The sequence below is a fragment of the Marmota flaviventris genome, chromosome 2, assembly GCF_047511675.1.
Source record: "Marmota flaviventris isolate mMarFla1 chromosome 2, mMarFla1.hap1, whole genome shotgun sequence".
In the NCBI taxonomy this organism is placed as follows: Eukaryota; Metazoa; Chordata; class Mammalia; order Rodentia; family Sciuridae; genus Marmota; species Marmota flaviventris.
The window spans coordinates 29,030,766-29,047,318 of record NC_092499.1 but is presented as its reverse complement, the minus strand read 5'-3'; the positions used below and the strand labels follow the sequence as shown (position 1 = coordinate 29,047,318).

General features: G+C 34.9%; 1 protein-coding gene across 2 annotated transcripts in view; it reads left to right on the top strand.

Annotated features, from left to right (window-relative positions):
• The window catches only part of Lin52 (lin-52 DREAM MuvB core complex component), a 106,578-nt gene that overhangs the window by 958 nt on the left and 89,067 nt on the right, over nucleotides 1–16,553 (top strand). The window contains exons 2-5 of one of the 2 annotated variants that reach the window (XM_027931720.2): nucleotides 5,852–5,926; nucleotides 8,201–8,238; nucleotides 11,155–11,221; nucleotides 13,215–13,298. In XM_027931720.2, coding sequence (XP_027787521.1) covers nucleotides 5,852–5,926; nucleotides 8,201–8,238; nucleotides 11,155–11,221; nucleotides 13,215–13,298 — 264 coding nt within the window. The remainder of the gene's footprint in view (nucleotides 1–5,851; nucleotides 5,927–8,200; nucleotides 8,239–11,154; nucleotides 11,222–13,214; nucleotides 13,299–16,553) is intronic. The other variant, XM_034635923.2, reaches the window with a different exon arrangement.

The window sequence follows — 16,553 nt, the reverse complement described above, 5'->3', positions numbered from 1 at the left end:
GCTTTAGGAGACGGAAGGATGAATCAAATATCAATATATTTTTCAATTCCAAGTCTCATTTTAGATGTCACCTCCCGAAAAGGCCTTTCCCAGACATTTTTTGAAGTTGTCCCTCTCCACCATTACTCTCTATCTTAATCTCTTCATTGTCAGCATAGTTGTTCTGTTAACTTTGACCCTTTTACGCCTGGTCATAAATTCTGTCTTTGGATCCCCGGGTTTAGCATAGTGCTTGGCAAGCAGTTATCCTTCAATTAATATATATTAAAAGAAAGATTAGGTATATCTAGAAATAATGTTCAACTGAGTCTGAATTTTTTTTTTTTAAGAGAGAGAGAGAGAGAATTTTGTTTAATATTTATTTTTCAGTTTTCAGTGGACACAACGTCTTTATTTTATTTTATGTGGTGCTGAGGATCGAACCTAGCGCCCCGCGCTTGCCAGGTGAGCGTGTTACCGCTTGAGCCACATCCCCAGCCCTGAAGTTTTTTTTTTTTTTTTAAACAATGTAACTTAAAAAAAATTATTTAGATATTGATGGACCTTTATTTTATTCATTTATTTATATGTGGTGCTAGACAAGCACCCTAACACTCAGCCACAACCCCAGTTCCAGAGTCTGAAATTTTTTGAGCATGGGAACATACTGTATAAAAATTGTGGATGGGGGCTGGGGTTGTGGCTCAGTAGAGCTCTTGCCTCGCACGTGGGAGACCCTGGGTTCCAGCCTCAGCACCACATTAAAAAAAAATAAAATAAAATAAGTGAAATAAAGGTGTTGTGTTCAACTACAACTAAAAAATAAATATTAAAAAAGATTGTGGATGTTCAGAACTAAAAGAGATTGTTCTGCCTTTTAGATACTTCTCTTTCCAGAAGAGGGAGGAAAAAAAGGCATTTAAGAAGTCAGCTAAGGAAATGGGGAGTTATTTAATACCTTATTTGAGAAGATGAGAAAATTTTGATGATAGATAATGGTGATGATTGGATAATGTTAATGTACTTAATGCCATTGATTATACACTTAAAGAATAAAATGGTGAATTTATGTTATTTAAATTTCACCACACAAAAGAAGTCAGCCAAGTTGTAGATACAGAAGTAATTGCTATTGAAATTTTTAATTTATTATTAAGTTTTTTTATATATATATTTTTTTCAAGTTTTGGAGATTTTTGGAGCTGTGTTCTTTGTCTTTGATTTTTTTCCCTGCCTTCTCGCAATTTCTTTTCCTTAGCTAAGAAGAGTATTGGGAATAATATTTTTTCCCTTTTGTTATCTAATCATCTCCATGGTCTCTTTTTTGCAAACTTTTTTTTTCTTTTTTCCCTGTAATGGTGATTAAACCCAGGGGTGCTCTACTGCTGAGCAACATCTGCAGCCCTTTAAAAAAAAAAAAAAAAGTATTTTTGAGATAGTGTCTCACTAAGTTGCTGATACTGGCCTTGAACTTTCGATCCTCCTGCCTCAGCCCCAGAGTTGCTGGATTTACAATTGTGCTCCACTGCCTCTTGCTGCCATCTTGAATTTTAAAGTTTTTATTCTCCTCTCTGACAGTTACACCTTTTTTCTATCCAATCTTTTTTTTTTTTTTTTTTTTACTTTGACAAAATCAAATTAAGCATTCTGAATTTAAATGCAGCTTCTAAATAAGTATTTCAGCTGGGCGCTCTGGCACAGGACTGTAATACCATAGATTGGGGTGGCTGAGGTAGAAGAATGGCAAGTTCCAGGCCAGCCTCAGCAACTTAGCAAAAAAGGGCTGGGAATGTAGTTCAGTGGTTAAACGCCTCTGGGTTAAATCCACAGTACCCAAATCATCCTGAATTATTCCACTGCTTTTGCTCTTTCACTTTTATTTTTAGTATCCTGTCTCTGTCTTTAAAATCTAATTAAAATAATGTTGATTTTGAAAGTAAGTTTAGGTCATCTACTCTTTTGTCTTTTTATTTTTTGGTTAACAAGGATGTGGATTTTTTTTGGGGGGGGGGGTTGTAGATATATGGAAGACAGGGAAGTAATAATAAAAGTTTAGACTGCATGCATTCTACTGTTTACAATTAAATAGTGCAAGGAATTATGCATATGTTCTGTTTTATATAATCTGTAGGTTGGCACATTTTTATTGCTGCACAGGTTTGTGTAAAGTAGTTCACTTTAATCTTCAATTTACCTTTCTGCATCTTTTGTCTTTCTCATGCTAAATTTACTGGAGTTTCTTTTTTTTTTAATATCTTTATTTTTATTTATTTATTTATTTTTATGTGGTGCTGCGGATCGAACCCAGTGCCTCACATGTGCAAGACAAGCACTCTACCACTGAGCTACAACCCCATCCCTTACTGGAGTTTCTTAAAAGGGAAGAAAATTGAAATGCAAGTAAAGCCGTCTAATTAATTTATGAGCATAAGACTCAGCAGAGTTATGTCCCAGAATGCAGTATTACAACCTTTGTTGGTTATTGGATTCTCTCCCTCCAATAGGTTTATTTTTGTTAATATTGAGTTTCCCATTGAGATATTTCTTGAGAATTTGAAAATTGACATTTTATGTATTTTGTAGCTTTTCTTCTGACCAAATTTTTGGATGCTTTAAATAAGCCAGTGTGTTAGGCTTGAGTTCTTTACCAATTACATTGCTTTTGGAAATTCCCTTGGAATATCTGGTAAAACAGATTTGGTGTAGAGAAAAGAACATTTTGTGCAAAGTTTTATGCACATATTCATTTCTAGGGTGAGAGTGTGTAGTTTTTTTCCCCAAATTTCTAAAGATGTTGCTTATCCAGAAAATGTTAAGTACCCCTGGTTTATAGCATTAAATGAACTAATTTAACTAGCATGCTAAGCACACATTAATACTCAACAAATTTTAAAGTACCTGTTGTGTGTAGGGGAAAATAGAGGGGAAGTAGGGTCAAAGAATGAATGAGAGGCTAAATCAGGTAGAATTTTATAGGACATGGTAGATATGTACTTTGAGATTTAGCTAGAAAAAAGAACTTTTAAGTTGGAGAATGACATTAACCGATTGACTTTTTTTCAGAGGAGGATGGGAATGGGGACTGAACCTGGGAACACTCTACCACTTTCTCTAAAATAAACATGATCTTCCATTTTTACACAGTGGACCAACTAAGACAATCATCATACTCAGTTTACTGAAGTGTTCTCTGAGTACTCATGTGTGGTCACTCCCAGTATTGAAAAGACATGTACTTAAGGGTTGTGATTTAATAAAATTAATAATCGTGTGTGTATGTGTATGTGTGTGTGTGTGTGTCTGTGTCTGGAGGATGGGTACTTGGGCCGTTCTACCCCTGAGCTACATTTTTTTACTTTTTATTTTGAGGCAAGATCTGGTTAAGGTGCCCAGACTGGCCTTGAACTTGGCATTCTTTTGCCTTAGCCTCCCATGTAGTTGGAATTACAGGCATGTGCTACCATGCCCAGCATGATTGACATTTTTGAAAAGTAGTATCTGGCTATTTTGTGGAGAATAGGTCTGAGGGTGAAAGGGAAGGAGTAAGGACAGGAGCAGGGATGTCTATTTAGAGGTTTTTGAAGTAGTGCAGGAGAGAAGTGATGGCTTCTTGAATACATTCGATTTTGTGGTGTATTTTGGAGAAGAAACTTGAATTTACTGATGGTTTAGAACAGTTCCGGAAAAGGAGGCATGAAAGATTAATCTGGGCTTTTGGTTAGAGAATTTGGGTTTAGGATATTGTAGTTTCTTGAGTTGGCAAGGATTGGGAAATTATGATTTTGAACATACTAAGTTTAAGAAGTTTTCACACATGTAAATAAATGGAGAGAGTTGTCAAGTAGCCATTTGAACATATAACTGAAGCTCAGGAGAAAGGTGGTAATGTGAATATGGAGTCATTGGCCTATAGATGTGGTAAGAGTTGTGGAACTAGGTGAGGTAGGAGCTGAGAAAGCAAGGAGTCAAGGACTAGGAGAAAAACCAGCATGGTTGATAGAAGTGGAGTAATCAAGGTGCTGGGGATGTGGCTGAAGGGGTAGTGTGCTCGCCTGGCATGCACGGGGCCCTGGGTTCGATCCTCAGCACCACATAAAAGTAAAATAAAGATGTTGTGTCCACTGAAAACTGAAAAATAAATATTAAAAAAAGAAAAGATATGGAGTAATCAGATCACAGAAGAGAGAAAAGAGAAATGACCATTGGATTTAACAACATAGGTCACAGATGTCCTTTACAACAGCAGTATGTATGTTCTATCCATATGTGTAGGGACAGAAGCCTGCTTGTCATAGGTTAAGGAGAGAATGTGAGGTGAAGAATTAAAAGAAAGACAACAGGATAGACAACTCTAGAGCTTTAGTAGTGAAGGATATGGAGGAGTTTATGGGGTCAAGGGAGTTTTTTTTTTTTTTTTAAATCTCCCATTAGTATTAGGAATTGAACCCAGGGCCCTCACACATGTTAGGCAAGTGCAGTAGCTAGAATTCACCTTTTTTTTTTTTTTTTATTAATATCTTTGTTTATAGTAGACAAATACAGTACCTTTATTTTCAGCCTTTTTTTTTTTAATTGTTTTAACTTTTAAAAATTTAAGAGACGATCTTGCTAAATTGCTCAGGCTGGATTCAAACTTGTGATCATCCTGCCCAGCTTCTTGAGTAGCTCGGATTACAGGTGAGTGCTACAATTCCTGGCTGGTTTCTGTTTTTGTTTTTTTAAAGTAAGGAAATTGTGTAGAGTCAGGCATGGTTGTGCATGCTTATAATCCCAGCTACTCAGGAAAAAGGCAGAAGGACTGCAAATGTGAAACCAGCCTCAGTAACTTAGTGAGACCCTGTCTCAAAATAAAAAGAGTGATAGTTAAGTGCCCCCTGAGTTCAATCCCCAATACCAAAAAAAGGAAAGAAAGAAATTCTACACCAGGTATAGTGGCACATGCCTATAATACAGCAGTTTGGGAGGCTGAGGCAAGAGGATCATAACTTTGAGGTCAGTCACAACTTTAGGAAGAAAGACCCTGTCTCAAAACAAAATATAAAAAGGCTAGGGATATAGGTTTGTGCTGCCCCTGTGTTCAATCCCCAGTACTGCAAACAAAAAAATAACAGAAGGGAAATTCTAGAGCAGACTTGCTTGCTGTTGAGTATGAGTCTAGAGAAAATAGAAAATGAAGAGGAAGATATTGAAGGTGTTGTTCTTGACAAAGCAAGAGAAGATGGAATACAGAGTTCTAGCAGAGGAGTTTATCTTTCATGGGAGTAAAGGATACTCAATTGGTTGTAACATACCTAGTCCTTTATTTAAAAAAAAAAAAAATTTAGGCAGGGTCCTGCTAAATTGCTGAGGCTGGCCTTGAACTTGAGATCCTCTTGCCTTAGCCTCACAAATCACTGGTATTACAAGTGTGTGCCACCGAACCCAGCTAATACTCATTTTTCTTAACACTCATCTAACATATCACTCCTAGCCAGGCACAGTAGCACAAGCCTATAATCCCAGCAGCTCAGGAGGTTGAGGCAAGAGGATCTCAAGTTCAAAGCCAACCTCAGCAAAAGTGAGACGCCAAGTGAAATCCTGTCTCTAAATAAAATACAAATAGGGCTAAGATGTGGCTCAGTGGCTGAGTGCCCCTGAGTTCAATCCCAGGTACTCAAAAGAAAAAAACAAATCACTCCTGTTTTACTCATTTGAAGAGTGAGATTTGATGAAGAATGATTTATTTGTTTTACATAACGATCATTAGTAGTTATAGAACTCAAATCTCTAGACTTCCAGTTGAGTATTTCAGTTTACGTTGAGATTGAAATGTAATAAAGTAGAAATTAATGTGTTTCCTGTCTTTATGTCTAATCTGGGTATTTTGTCCTAGGGACAGATTTGGAAGCATCTTTGCTAAGTTTTGAAAAACTTGACCGTGCCTCACCAGATCTTTGGCCAGAACAATGTAAGTTTTTACTTTCTTCTTATCACTATAGATGCATGAGAACCAGTATTCCCGTGGGAAATTTTTGAAGAGTTATCAAGTAACTGTAATGGATTAAAGTTTTTTTTTTTTCACTTCAAAGTGAAGAGATTGATGTCCAATGATAATAGCTGTTTTGTGTATTTTTTCCAGAACATTGTATGACAGAAAGTAAGGATCCTTGAAATAATAATTATTTTTAAAAACTATATCTGTAATAAATATAGATAATATTGAGATATATAAAACATTTCCTTACCTTCTGTAATCTCTTTTTTAAAGTTAACTATAATTAATTTATTACAAATTGGTTTTGTCTGTATTATACACATAAGTAAATATATGTGTATATGTACAAATATATATATACAATGTAAATATATAAAATATATGTAGTGTAATATATATTTTATGTGTGTGTGTATTATACACACATATATACACTTTTTTCCACTTTGTGTGTGTGTGTGTGTGTGTGTGTGTGTGTGTGTGGTCTAGGGATTGAACCTAGGGCTTCACACATGCTAGATAGGTGCTTTACTACTGAGCTATATATCCAATCCTAAATAAATATATTTTTTAAGAATATAGATGAAGGCCAGGGTTGTGGCTCAGTGGTAGAGTGCTTGCCTAGCATGAGGCAGTAGGTTTGATCCCCAGCACCATATACAAATAAATAAAATAAACGTCAAAAAAAAATTAAAGAAAAAAGAAAATAGGTGGATTATTTTGTTTTTTATGATGATGAATCCCTGTGAATATGATCTTCAGCTTAATTTATTAAACCTAGTAACTAATTAGTAGATCTTACCTTATTATATGTGTAGGTCAATTTCATTCCTTTAAATATATTTTATTACATGAATACATCATAGTTTGTGTATTCATATCCTATTTGGCGACATAAGCTACATTCAGTGTTTTATTTTGCATATTTTATTGATGAGAGCTGGGCATAGTGGTGCATACCTGTAATTTGAGTAACTAAGGAAACTGATACTGGAGGATCACAGGTTCAAGGCCAACGTTGGCAACTCAGCTAGAACATGTTTCAAAATAAAAAATATAAAAAAGGGCTGGGGATGTAGTTCAATGGTAGAGCACACCTGAGTTCAACCCTCAGTACTGCAAACAACAACAGCAACCTTTATTAATGAGTATCTTTGCACATGTGTTTGTGTACATGGAAGAGGATGACTGTGGAAGAGAGTGCCCATTTTCTCACGTACCAGCCAATTTTTGCTGTTACCAACCTCTATTATTTTAAGTTTGTGTTTCTTTATTAATGAGTTTGAACATCATTTCCCTTTTAACTATCTGTTCTTTCTTTTTTTTTAACTAATAATTCATCATACATTTGCTTCATTTTTTAGCTTGATCTTCTAATCAATCTTTAACTTCATTGATTTAGGCTCTTATCTAAGGAAATCCTTCTGTGGGTAATTTAAGAGCATACTTTATTGATGAGCATCTTGTTTTTCCTATAGAAGTAGTAGGGCTTAAACCAAGTATTAATGCTGCTTCCTCTTCTCATTTGGGGTTCAAACCTACCTCTGTAATAGTCACCACTGATGGCAGTTTTTGGTAGTCTTTTTTTAGGTATTTGTTTTATTTGAGGCTCCTTATGCATCATGGCTTGTAAAACATAATGACCTGCTGCAACAATGGTCAGTCTAACTGCTCCCATGTACTGGCCACGGCTCTGGCTCAGTCCCCCTGCTTCTACTGGGAGCATCATTCATCCTAACCCAAAGGCCACATAACCACGCCTTTACCAGAATGTGATGCAAGCACTGCTAGCAAGTGTAAGTCTTCCAAAGGAGCCCTTGTTTTTCTGTTTTTTAATCTGATTCTTCCTGTGATACACTTACATGAGTAATTGAATTTAAAAAAACAGCATAACTAAAAAGGAAGTTTAAACTTTTTGGTAAGAGATACTGTATCTCACCATCCTTGCAACTAGTTCCTGGTCCTTTAAAGCATTATTATTATTATTATTAGTTGAGGCATTATTTTTTCCCAGAAGTTTTTCCTGCCTCCTTAGTCTGGTTTAGATTTCCTTCCTTCCTTTTTTGCCTTCCCATGGCACCTGGCATCTTTCTTGGTGCACTTAAATAATTTTAGAGTTATTGTTTTACATTGTTCTTTTTCAGACTGTAAGGTCCTTGATGGCAAGGCTATTTTCTTAATTATTTGAATCCTTTATGCCTGAGCACTCAAAGATTGTTGAATGAATAATTTTTTTTTTCTTTTCAGTACCAGGTGTTGCTGAATTTGCAGCTTCCTTCAAAAGTGTAAGTATTATCTTACTTTCCTAATGAAGTTTATCTAAAGTTTTGCTCCTGGGTGAAAGCTCTAATCTCTCATTTCTTTATTTTCATGAGCCATATGATAGCCTTCAAATTATTTTCTAACTGCAGTCCTATAAATCTGTTTATATTGTCATCATGTTAATGGTTGATAATGCATTTCTCTATTCAGTTGCTCTATTTTGACATTTTTTCCTTTGTTTCTTAACCTCTTTTCTCAGTTTGAGAGCTTTTAAGGTAAGGCAGTTGAAATATTTAATGTATTGGTGGTATTCTTTTTGTTCAAACTATAATTTTGAAGCTTTCTCTTTTAATTATCCAGTGCATTATGGTGTAAATTTATTTCTCCTTAGAGAATTTTCTAATTTCTCCATGTTTCCTTAGAAATCTGAGAGAAGGCATTCATAAGAGCCACAGACTTTCCAATTCCACAGCAGCAGATATTGTGCTTGAAGCTCTAAATATATTCTCTTATATATTCCCACAACCAGGAAAATATGATGCTAATGATAGCATCATGGTGCTTACCATGTGCCAGGCACTGTTCTAAGTACTTTACATATGTTATTTAATCTTTACAAAACCAGGTGAGATAGTACTATAATTAATCATCTCAGACAAGGATATCTGCAAGACTGGTTGTGGGTACATAAGTTACCCAAGGTTATAGACTCTAAATGGAAGAATCAGGTTTTTGAACTTGTTATGGCCTCTATATTCTTAACACTAAATAGGATTTGAGTCCACTGTTTCAAGCACCGACTAGCAGTGAAACTTGACCGCTAAGTTACTTGCTCAACTCCTAGGCAGTGGTAGACCAGGATTTGAATTCAGATCTAATTCCAAAGCCCAAGCTCTTTCTTTCAAACCATATTATTGGGGGTTGTGACATAACTCCCATTGTCTCTTACTATATTTTTTGCATTCTTTTCTCATTATTTAGAGTGCAAGGTGCTGAGTTAAATATCCTCCTCTTGACCTGAGGCTTTCAGATTCTTTGAGTTTTATTCCAAGGGAATCTAGACTTTGTAGCCTCTTTGTTTAAGAGTTGGGTATGAGTATTTGCCTCTGCTTCCTCAGCATCTTGTAAGGCCTAGGCCGGAGAATGCAGTCGTATGGAGCTTTTGAGTCAGGCACGCCTGTATTAGAGTGACTCTGCTATTAAACTTTTTGTGATCTGAGCAAGTTTCTAACATTTTTGAACTTTAGTTTTTCACTTTAAATTACTGTATAGAATTTCATAATGCATGTAAAACACTGCCTAGTGTCTAGGATGTAATCAACAATGCAAGGTGGCATTACTATTGGATCAACTTTTGTCTAATAGATTGAGCAGGTAGTATATGATTTGATTTTCTTCTAATCTCAGCTATATTTGGTTTTCAGTTTAGTTAATTATATTTGGTTATAAGTAAATATTTTAAGTTGTAAATATTAGTGTGTGTGTGTGTGTATGTGTATGTGTACTCATTTGAAGAGTGAGGTTTGGTGAAGAATGATTTATTTGTTTTACATAATGATTTTGGAGTGTGGTGTTTTTTAAAAATTTGGTTAAATATCTATACCTTTTTCCTAGAAATGTGCATATACATACTCTGAGTTTTCTTTCTACCTCTACCTAGGACCCTAGTTAGCATCCCTACTTGGGATAAAAATGGTGAATTTGATGTAGAGTGTCTTAGGGGAGGCAGCCTAGAGGACTCATCATGGTTTCTGGACTCTGATTATGTAAATTTTGAATCTTGACTCCTCTAGCTGTGTGGCAAGTAATTTAAAATCTACATTGATTTTTTTTTTCATTTGTAAAATGGAAATATTAATACCTACTTCATAGAGTTGTTTTGGGCGTAAATGACATGATGCAAAGTGTTTGCTTGTTACATGGTTAATACCAACTCAATTTTAATTTTTAAAAAGGGAGAAGATTCAAGGGCTGAAGTATTGTTTGTTGTATGTGACAGAATTAGTTGTAGCTATGGAGCTTTTAAAAAGTCCATTTGTGGGGCTGGGATTGTGGCTCAGTGGTAGAGTGCTTACCTAGCATGTGTGAGGCACTGGGTTTGATCCTCAGCACCACATACAAAAATAAATAAAATAAAGTTATTATGCCATCTACAACTAAAAATATATTTTTTAGAAAGTCTATTTGTGGATTCCCTTGCTCTGTTCTTTCCACTGAACCCTTCCCCAGTTCCAGATATTCTAAATCAGTACATCTGAGGTAAAATTTTAAGTAATGACCATTCTCTCTATTCTGTCAGTTAGTTTAGGGTTTTCACATTCTTGAGTCTTCTTTCTGCCATCAGAATGGAATTTCAATGCTATACTAACTTGTTATGCATGAAATAATAATAGTAGTCTCACCAAGTTCTTTTAACAACATCTCTCTGATTTCAGCTTTAAAGATGGCAGTATTGGGCTGCGGATATGGCCCAGTGGTAGAGCACTTGCCTAGCATGTGTGAAGCACTGGGTTCAATTCTCAGCACCACATAAAAAAATAAATAAATAAAGGCACTGTGTCTATCTGCAACTAAGAAAATAAATAAATAAATGAAAAGATGAGCAGTATTATTTTGTAAGGTGATTATTTGTAAGTCATATCTGAACCTAGAAAAAACTGGATTTTTGAAATTATAATTTGCAAGTATTTTCAAACAACCTGAAGGCTGGGTAACAAGCTACTTTTATATATATATATATATTTTAAGTTGTCAATGGACATTTATTATTTATTTTTATGTGGTGCTGAGAATCGAACCCAGGGCCTCACACATGCTAGGCAAGTGATCTACCACTGAGCCACAACCCCAGCCCCTTAAGCTACGTTTCTTATAGGAAGGAAGAGTAGGGTCTCTTCACACTTTGTATGTATCTGAATGCATATATTATTTTCTGACAGCCTATTACTAGCTCTCCACCCAAATGGATGGCTGAAATAGAACGGGATGACATTGACATGTTGAAAGGTAAGTGGTGCTGGTGTTTTCTAACTTTATTTTTTGAAATGGGATCTTATTCTGTTGCCTAGGCTGGTCTTCAGCTTTTGAGCTCAAGTGATCCCCCTACCTTATCTTCCTGAGTAGTCAGGACTACAGACATGTGACACAAACCACCTCCAATTTTTCTTTTACTTTTCTCTTTCAAGTATTATTGGCTTCAGACTGCCTACTTAACCATCCTTACTCATAGTTCTTCACATCTGAAATTCCTTTCTCTACTTTTTCCATGTGTAAAAAACCTTGTCACAATTGTGACAATTCAAGATTGTCACAATTTTTCTGTTGCTAATTATTTTAATATTAAGTTTATTTTGTATAATGCCAATTGACAAAAAAGGTCTCATATAAATTTTCTTACTTAATTGTCATCAAAGTTCTGTTAGGTATAATGATGTCCATGGTTCAGAGGTTAACTAACCAAGATTTATTAGAAAGAGTTCTTTTAAGTCTAAGCTTTTTCCACTAAAACACAGTGCCTTATTTAGGATTTTATAGCATATATTGCTGTCATTGCTATGCTTAAATGACAACCTTTCTTAAGGGGTTAAGAGCTGGTTTTTTTCTCTTCCTATCCTTTTAGTTACTTCCATAAAGAATTCTAGAAGTAGTGAATATTACGTTTGATGAATGATTTGGAACTCAGTCACAGAACAGAAATTTAAATTAAAAACATTAATTTTCCACTATTTATTTTTATTGTCCTTCTGGTGATAAGATTCATGATGGTTGTGAAGTAATAGACTGAAATTATGGTAAAAAATCTGGAAGTCTTAAGCTATTTAAGCAGCCTGAACAGATCAAGAAAGTCTCCTTATGCCAGATATAGATAATGACTGCAGCATGATAAATGGGAGGAAAAAATATCTTTATTTGATTTCAGAAGTAATTCATTGTTCTGCATGCTTAAATACAGATTCCCCTCCTCTAGCCATGGAAAAAATTAAGTCTCAAGGGCATTTCAGGTTCATTGTTCTGATGTTCCAAACAGACATTTATTTAATATCCCATTAACATGCGTTTCCTAAGGAAACTTCAAATTTTTAGTGAGAGATCTCATTATGTTCCATGCAAAATTGACCTGTTTTAAAACTAAAAGGATATGTGTCCTACTTAAATGAAAATCTGGGAAAGTAGGTTTTTATTTCTAGTATTACGTCTTTTTACTTGGAAAACTTAAAAATTTTTTATAGGAATTTGATTTGAAGGGTAAGTTTGGATTTATATCTAGTCTATGTTTTCTAAACTTTGGAAAAGTTTGGAAAATGGGAAATAGTATTTTGTTGCTATTTTATTGTTAGTTGAAATCTGGAGACTTGTAAATGGAGACTGTCCATTTTGCAGGGCTTTTTCGGTGCTATGGCATATCATAAGTTTTTTTTTAAATAATTTAGCTTGCTTTTTTAAAAAATATTTTTAGTTGTGGATGGACATAATATCTTTATTTATTCTTATGTGATGCTGTGGATTGAACTCAGCGCCTCACATGTGCTAGGCAAGTGTTCTACCACTCAGCCACAACCCCAGTCCTATCATAAGGTTCTGTATTTTAATGATGTATGCATTTTGTACACTAGACAAAATGAATGCTATAAAAGGATCCTTAGGATAAAATACTTAATTTGTTACTGTTGCTCTTTTCTTATTAAATGGGAAAGATCATTTCAAGGCATTTTGCAATAGTGGAAAATTTCACTGGTTTCGTGTGTGTGTGTGTGTGTGTGTGTGTGTAAAAGATTGGAGAAGAAATATGAACCCATTTTCTACTTATTCAATAGGAATTAACTTGAAAACTCTTCTTTCTTTTTCTTTTTTGGTGGTGGGGGAGATTAAACCCTGGCTTTGTGCATGCTGTGCCCAAGTTGTACTGTAAAACTTTTATAGCCAGGATTCACAACCCAAATGAATTATTACTAGAAAACAGTGGAAAGAAATGGTATTGAAATAAATGATTCTGTTTTAGAACTGGGAAGTCTCACCACAGCTAATTTGATGGAGAAGGTACGAGGCCTACAGAACCTGGCCTATCAACTGGGGCTGGATGAGTGTAAGTACACAGATCACATTTATTTGGGGTTACATGTTGTGTATTTCCTGAATTTCAAGTTACACTTCAGGAAAATGTAATAATAGTCCCTTTATTAGGGAAAAGATAAGTGACTGAAGGTAAGAAGTCAATGTACTTACTCTACAGTATGCCTTTTATGATAGAGTATGCTGGAATAATTAACTGGGATTTACTAGGTAAAAATTATTTTTCTCTTTGCAGTAAAAGCCTGTTGAAATCCTTCAGTTTTTAGTTATAGAACATCAACTTGAACTAGCTTATGTGAAGACTGAAGAAAGACTTTGTTAGTTCATGTAAATTAAAAGTCCAGGGGGTAGAGATAGCTTTGGGGTCATCTAAATCCATAACCTTTAATGATACCATTGGGATGCACTCTAATTCTTGCTTTATGTTGCATATCAAAACTCACCTTCATGGATACGTTAGTCTTTTATTCTTTGCTGCTGCAGATAGCTTTTTTCTCAGCACTGAGGAAGGTGGCCAAAAGGAGGTCCAGTTCATGTTTTTGAATTTCATGATCCCAAAAGAAGAAAGAAGTGTTTGAAAATTCCTGGGACAGACTTGTGCTGTTTTTTGTTGCCTCATGTCTCCAACCTTGAACCAGTCCTTTGGCCAGATAGCCTGGAACACTCTGATGGACCAGGCCTATGTTAGCCTGTGTGCAGACACAGCTAAGAGGTGTTCATTTGACCTAAATCACAGGGAATAGGAGTAAAGGGTTGGTTTCCCAAAGAAAAGCATATAAAATTAGAAATTTTTTTATATGCTTTTAAATGCATATAGACCAAGAATGTATTAGCTGCCATGAGTAATGCTTTAAAATTTCTCATTTGTGGCTGTCTAGTCTCCATTCCTTTAGTTTAAGATTATTTCTTTATACATTATCTCTCTTCTCATACTATACTTATGGTGAAACTGGAAAAGGAATGAATGAAAATTCTTCCTTGTAATTGAAAAAAAAGATAGTCAACATGAGTACAGTGGTTAGACCTTGTTTTCAAGGGTTTCCTCCTGAGACTTTCATAAATTCATGATTTTGATCTTGAGGATACTATTATGATATTTAATTTCCTTCAAAACTGCAAGTTTTCATTCTGTGGTCATGTACAGCTAAGTAGAACAAATAAAAATAATAATTTAAAAATTCAAGTTTTGTATTAATTGGAGCAATCCCCAAAATAGTTTTCCAAGCTATTTTTCTTGTTTCTTTAGAGCATGTAGAGCATGTAGTAGATTTGTTAACTTCAACATTTAAAATTTCTAATTTTTGACAAAAAGTCATCATTTTCTTAGTTCTGTTTATCCTTTTTTTTCTTTTCTTTTTCTGTTTTTAAGTTTAGTGCTGGGGATTTAACCTAGGGGTGTTTCACTACTAGCTACATCACCAGCCTTTTTTATTTTTATTTATTCATTTATTTTTTGTGGTGCTGGGAATTGAATCCAGGGTCTTGTGTATGCGAGACAAGCACTCTACCAGCTGAGCTATATCCCTAGCCTTTTTTTTTTTTTTTGAGACAGGGTCTCACTAAGTCGCTGAAGTTGGCCTTGAACTTGTGATCCTCCTGTCTCAGGCTCCTGGGTCATTGGGATTTTAGGAATGTGCCACTGTGCCCAGCTCTTTATCTTTTCTTTGTTTCCATTACTATATTCAGCAGCTGTCTTGTCATTTTGTGTATGTGTGTGTGCTGGGGATCAATCCCTGGGCATCATATATACTAGGCAAGCCCTGTATCCCTGAACTATATCCCCAACCTACAGTTGGATTTCCTTTACAAGAAGATATTTTTTAATCACTTCATAAATCAAGGAATAGAGACCAATATGTGGTTTGCTTGATTCACTCAATGGTAACTTACCCCCTGTCTATCCTGTGATTTAGTTCTTATGATTAAGCTTTATGTCTTGGCAAAATTACTAATTACTAGCTATGTCATGGACCCTAACGGTTCATAATGAAAAGGCAAATCTGTGATTTTTAAATTCATGAATGCAAGATTTAATAGAATTCCTTGAGTTTGTTTCTAGCTTAGGATAATAAATGCTGTAATCATCTTAATCATCAATGCTTTATCTATGTCTTTTAACAAAATAAACTTTATGCTTATTATATCAAGAGGGTGCTATATTACCAAACTTATTTGTCAACTGTATTATCTAGTTAGTGTAGCTGAAATTGCTATGTTTCCCCGTTTACTTTTTCTTTTGCTGCTTTTCTAATGAGAAAATAACGAAGAATTTTTTTTCACTTTTTATTATAGAAAATTTTAAACATATCAAAGTAGAGAGAACAGAATAATACCTTACATACCCATTACCCAGCTTCAGTAATCAATATATGGCTCATCTTGTTTTGCTTATAATAACCTCCTGTAATTATTTTAAAACAAGTCCCTGGTATCAGTTAATGTTTTCTACCAAATAATTTCACAGGTGTTTTCAGAAGACAAGGACTTTTTAAATAATGTAACCACACTTCATTATGCCTAAAAATTTTTTTTTTGTTTTCGAGAAGGGGTCTTGGTATGTTGCCTAGGCTGTTCCTGAACTTATGGGCTCAATTAATCCTTCACCTAAACTTTCTGTGTAGCTAGGACTAGAGGTTTGCACCACCAGGCCCAACTTGTTTGGTAATGCCATAAAGTAACCAATCAGGATTCATTTTTTCCTGATTGAGTCATAAATGACTATTTAGTTGGTTTGAGTCAAGATCTTTGATATTTGAAAGGTATGTCTTTAAATCTCTTCTGGTCTGTCATTGTTTCACCTTTCTTTTATTTTCCCTTGTCATTTATTAAACCTGGACATTTGTTCTATAGAATTTTCCATATTCTGGATTTTGTTGATTACATCCCTGAGGTTGAGCTTACCATGTTCATCCATCCCTATTTATTTCCTGGTAATTAGATATAGAAGTTTGCACACATATAGTCTTGATTTTTAATTTTTATTTTGACAAGAATGTTTCATAGGTGGTATTCTGTCTGTTCATCAGAGATGTATTGAGTCTGTTTGTCTTATTTTGTGTGCTATTAAGATTAATAGTTGATAAAACAAGCTGAAAAATAGCTTTAAATTTCTCCATCAAACTTAACACCCAGATGAGTACAGTTTGATTACTGTCTGGGTCCACAATTAAAAATGGTAGGGGCTGGGGTTGTGGCTCAGAGGTAGAGCACTTGCCTAGCATGCGTGAGGAACTGGGTTCAATTCTCAGCACCACATTAAAATAAAGTA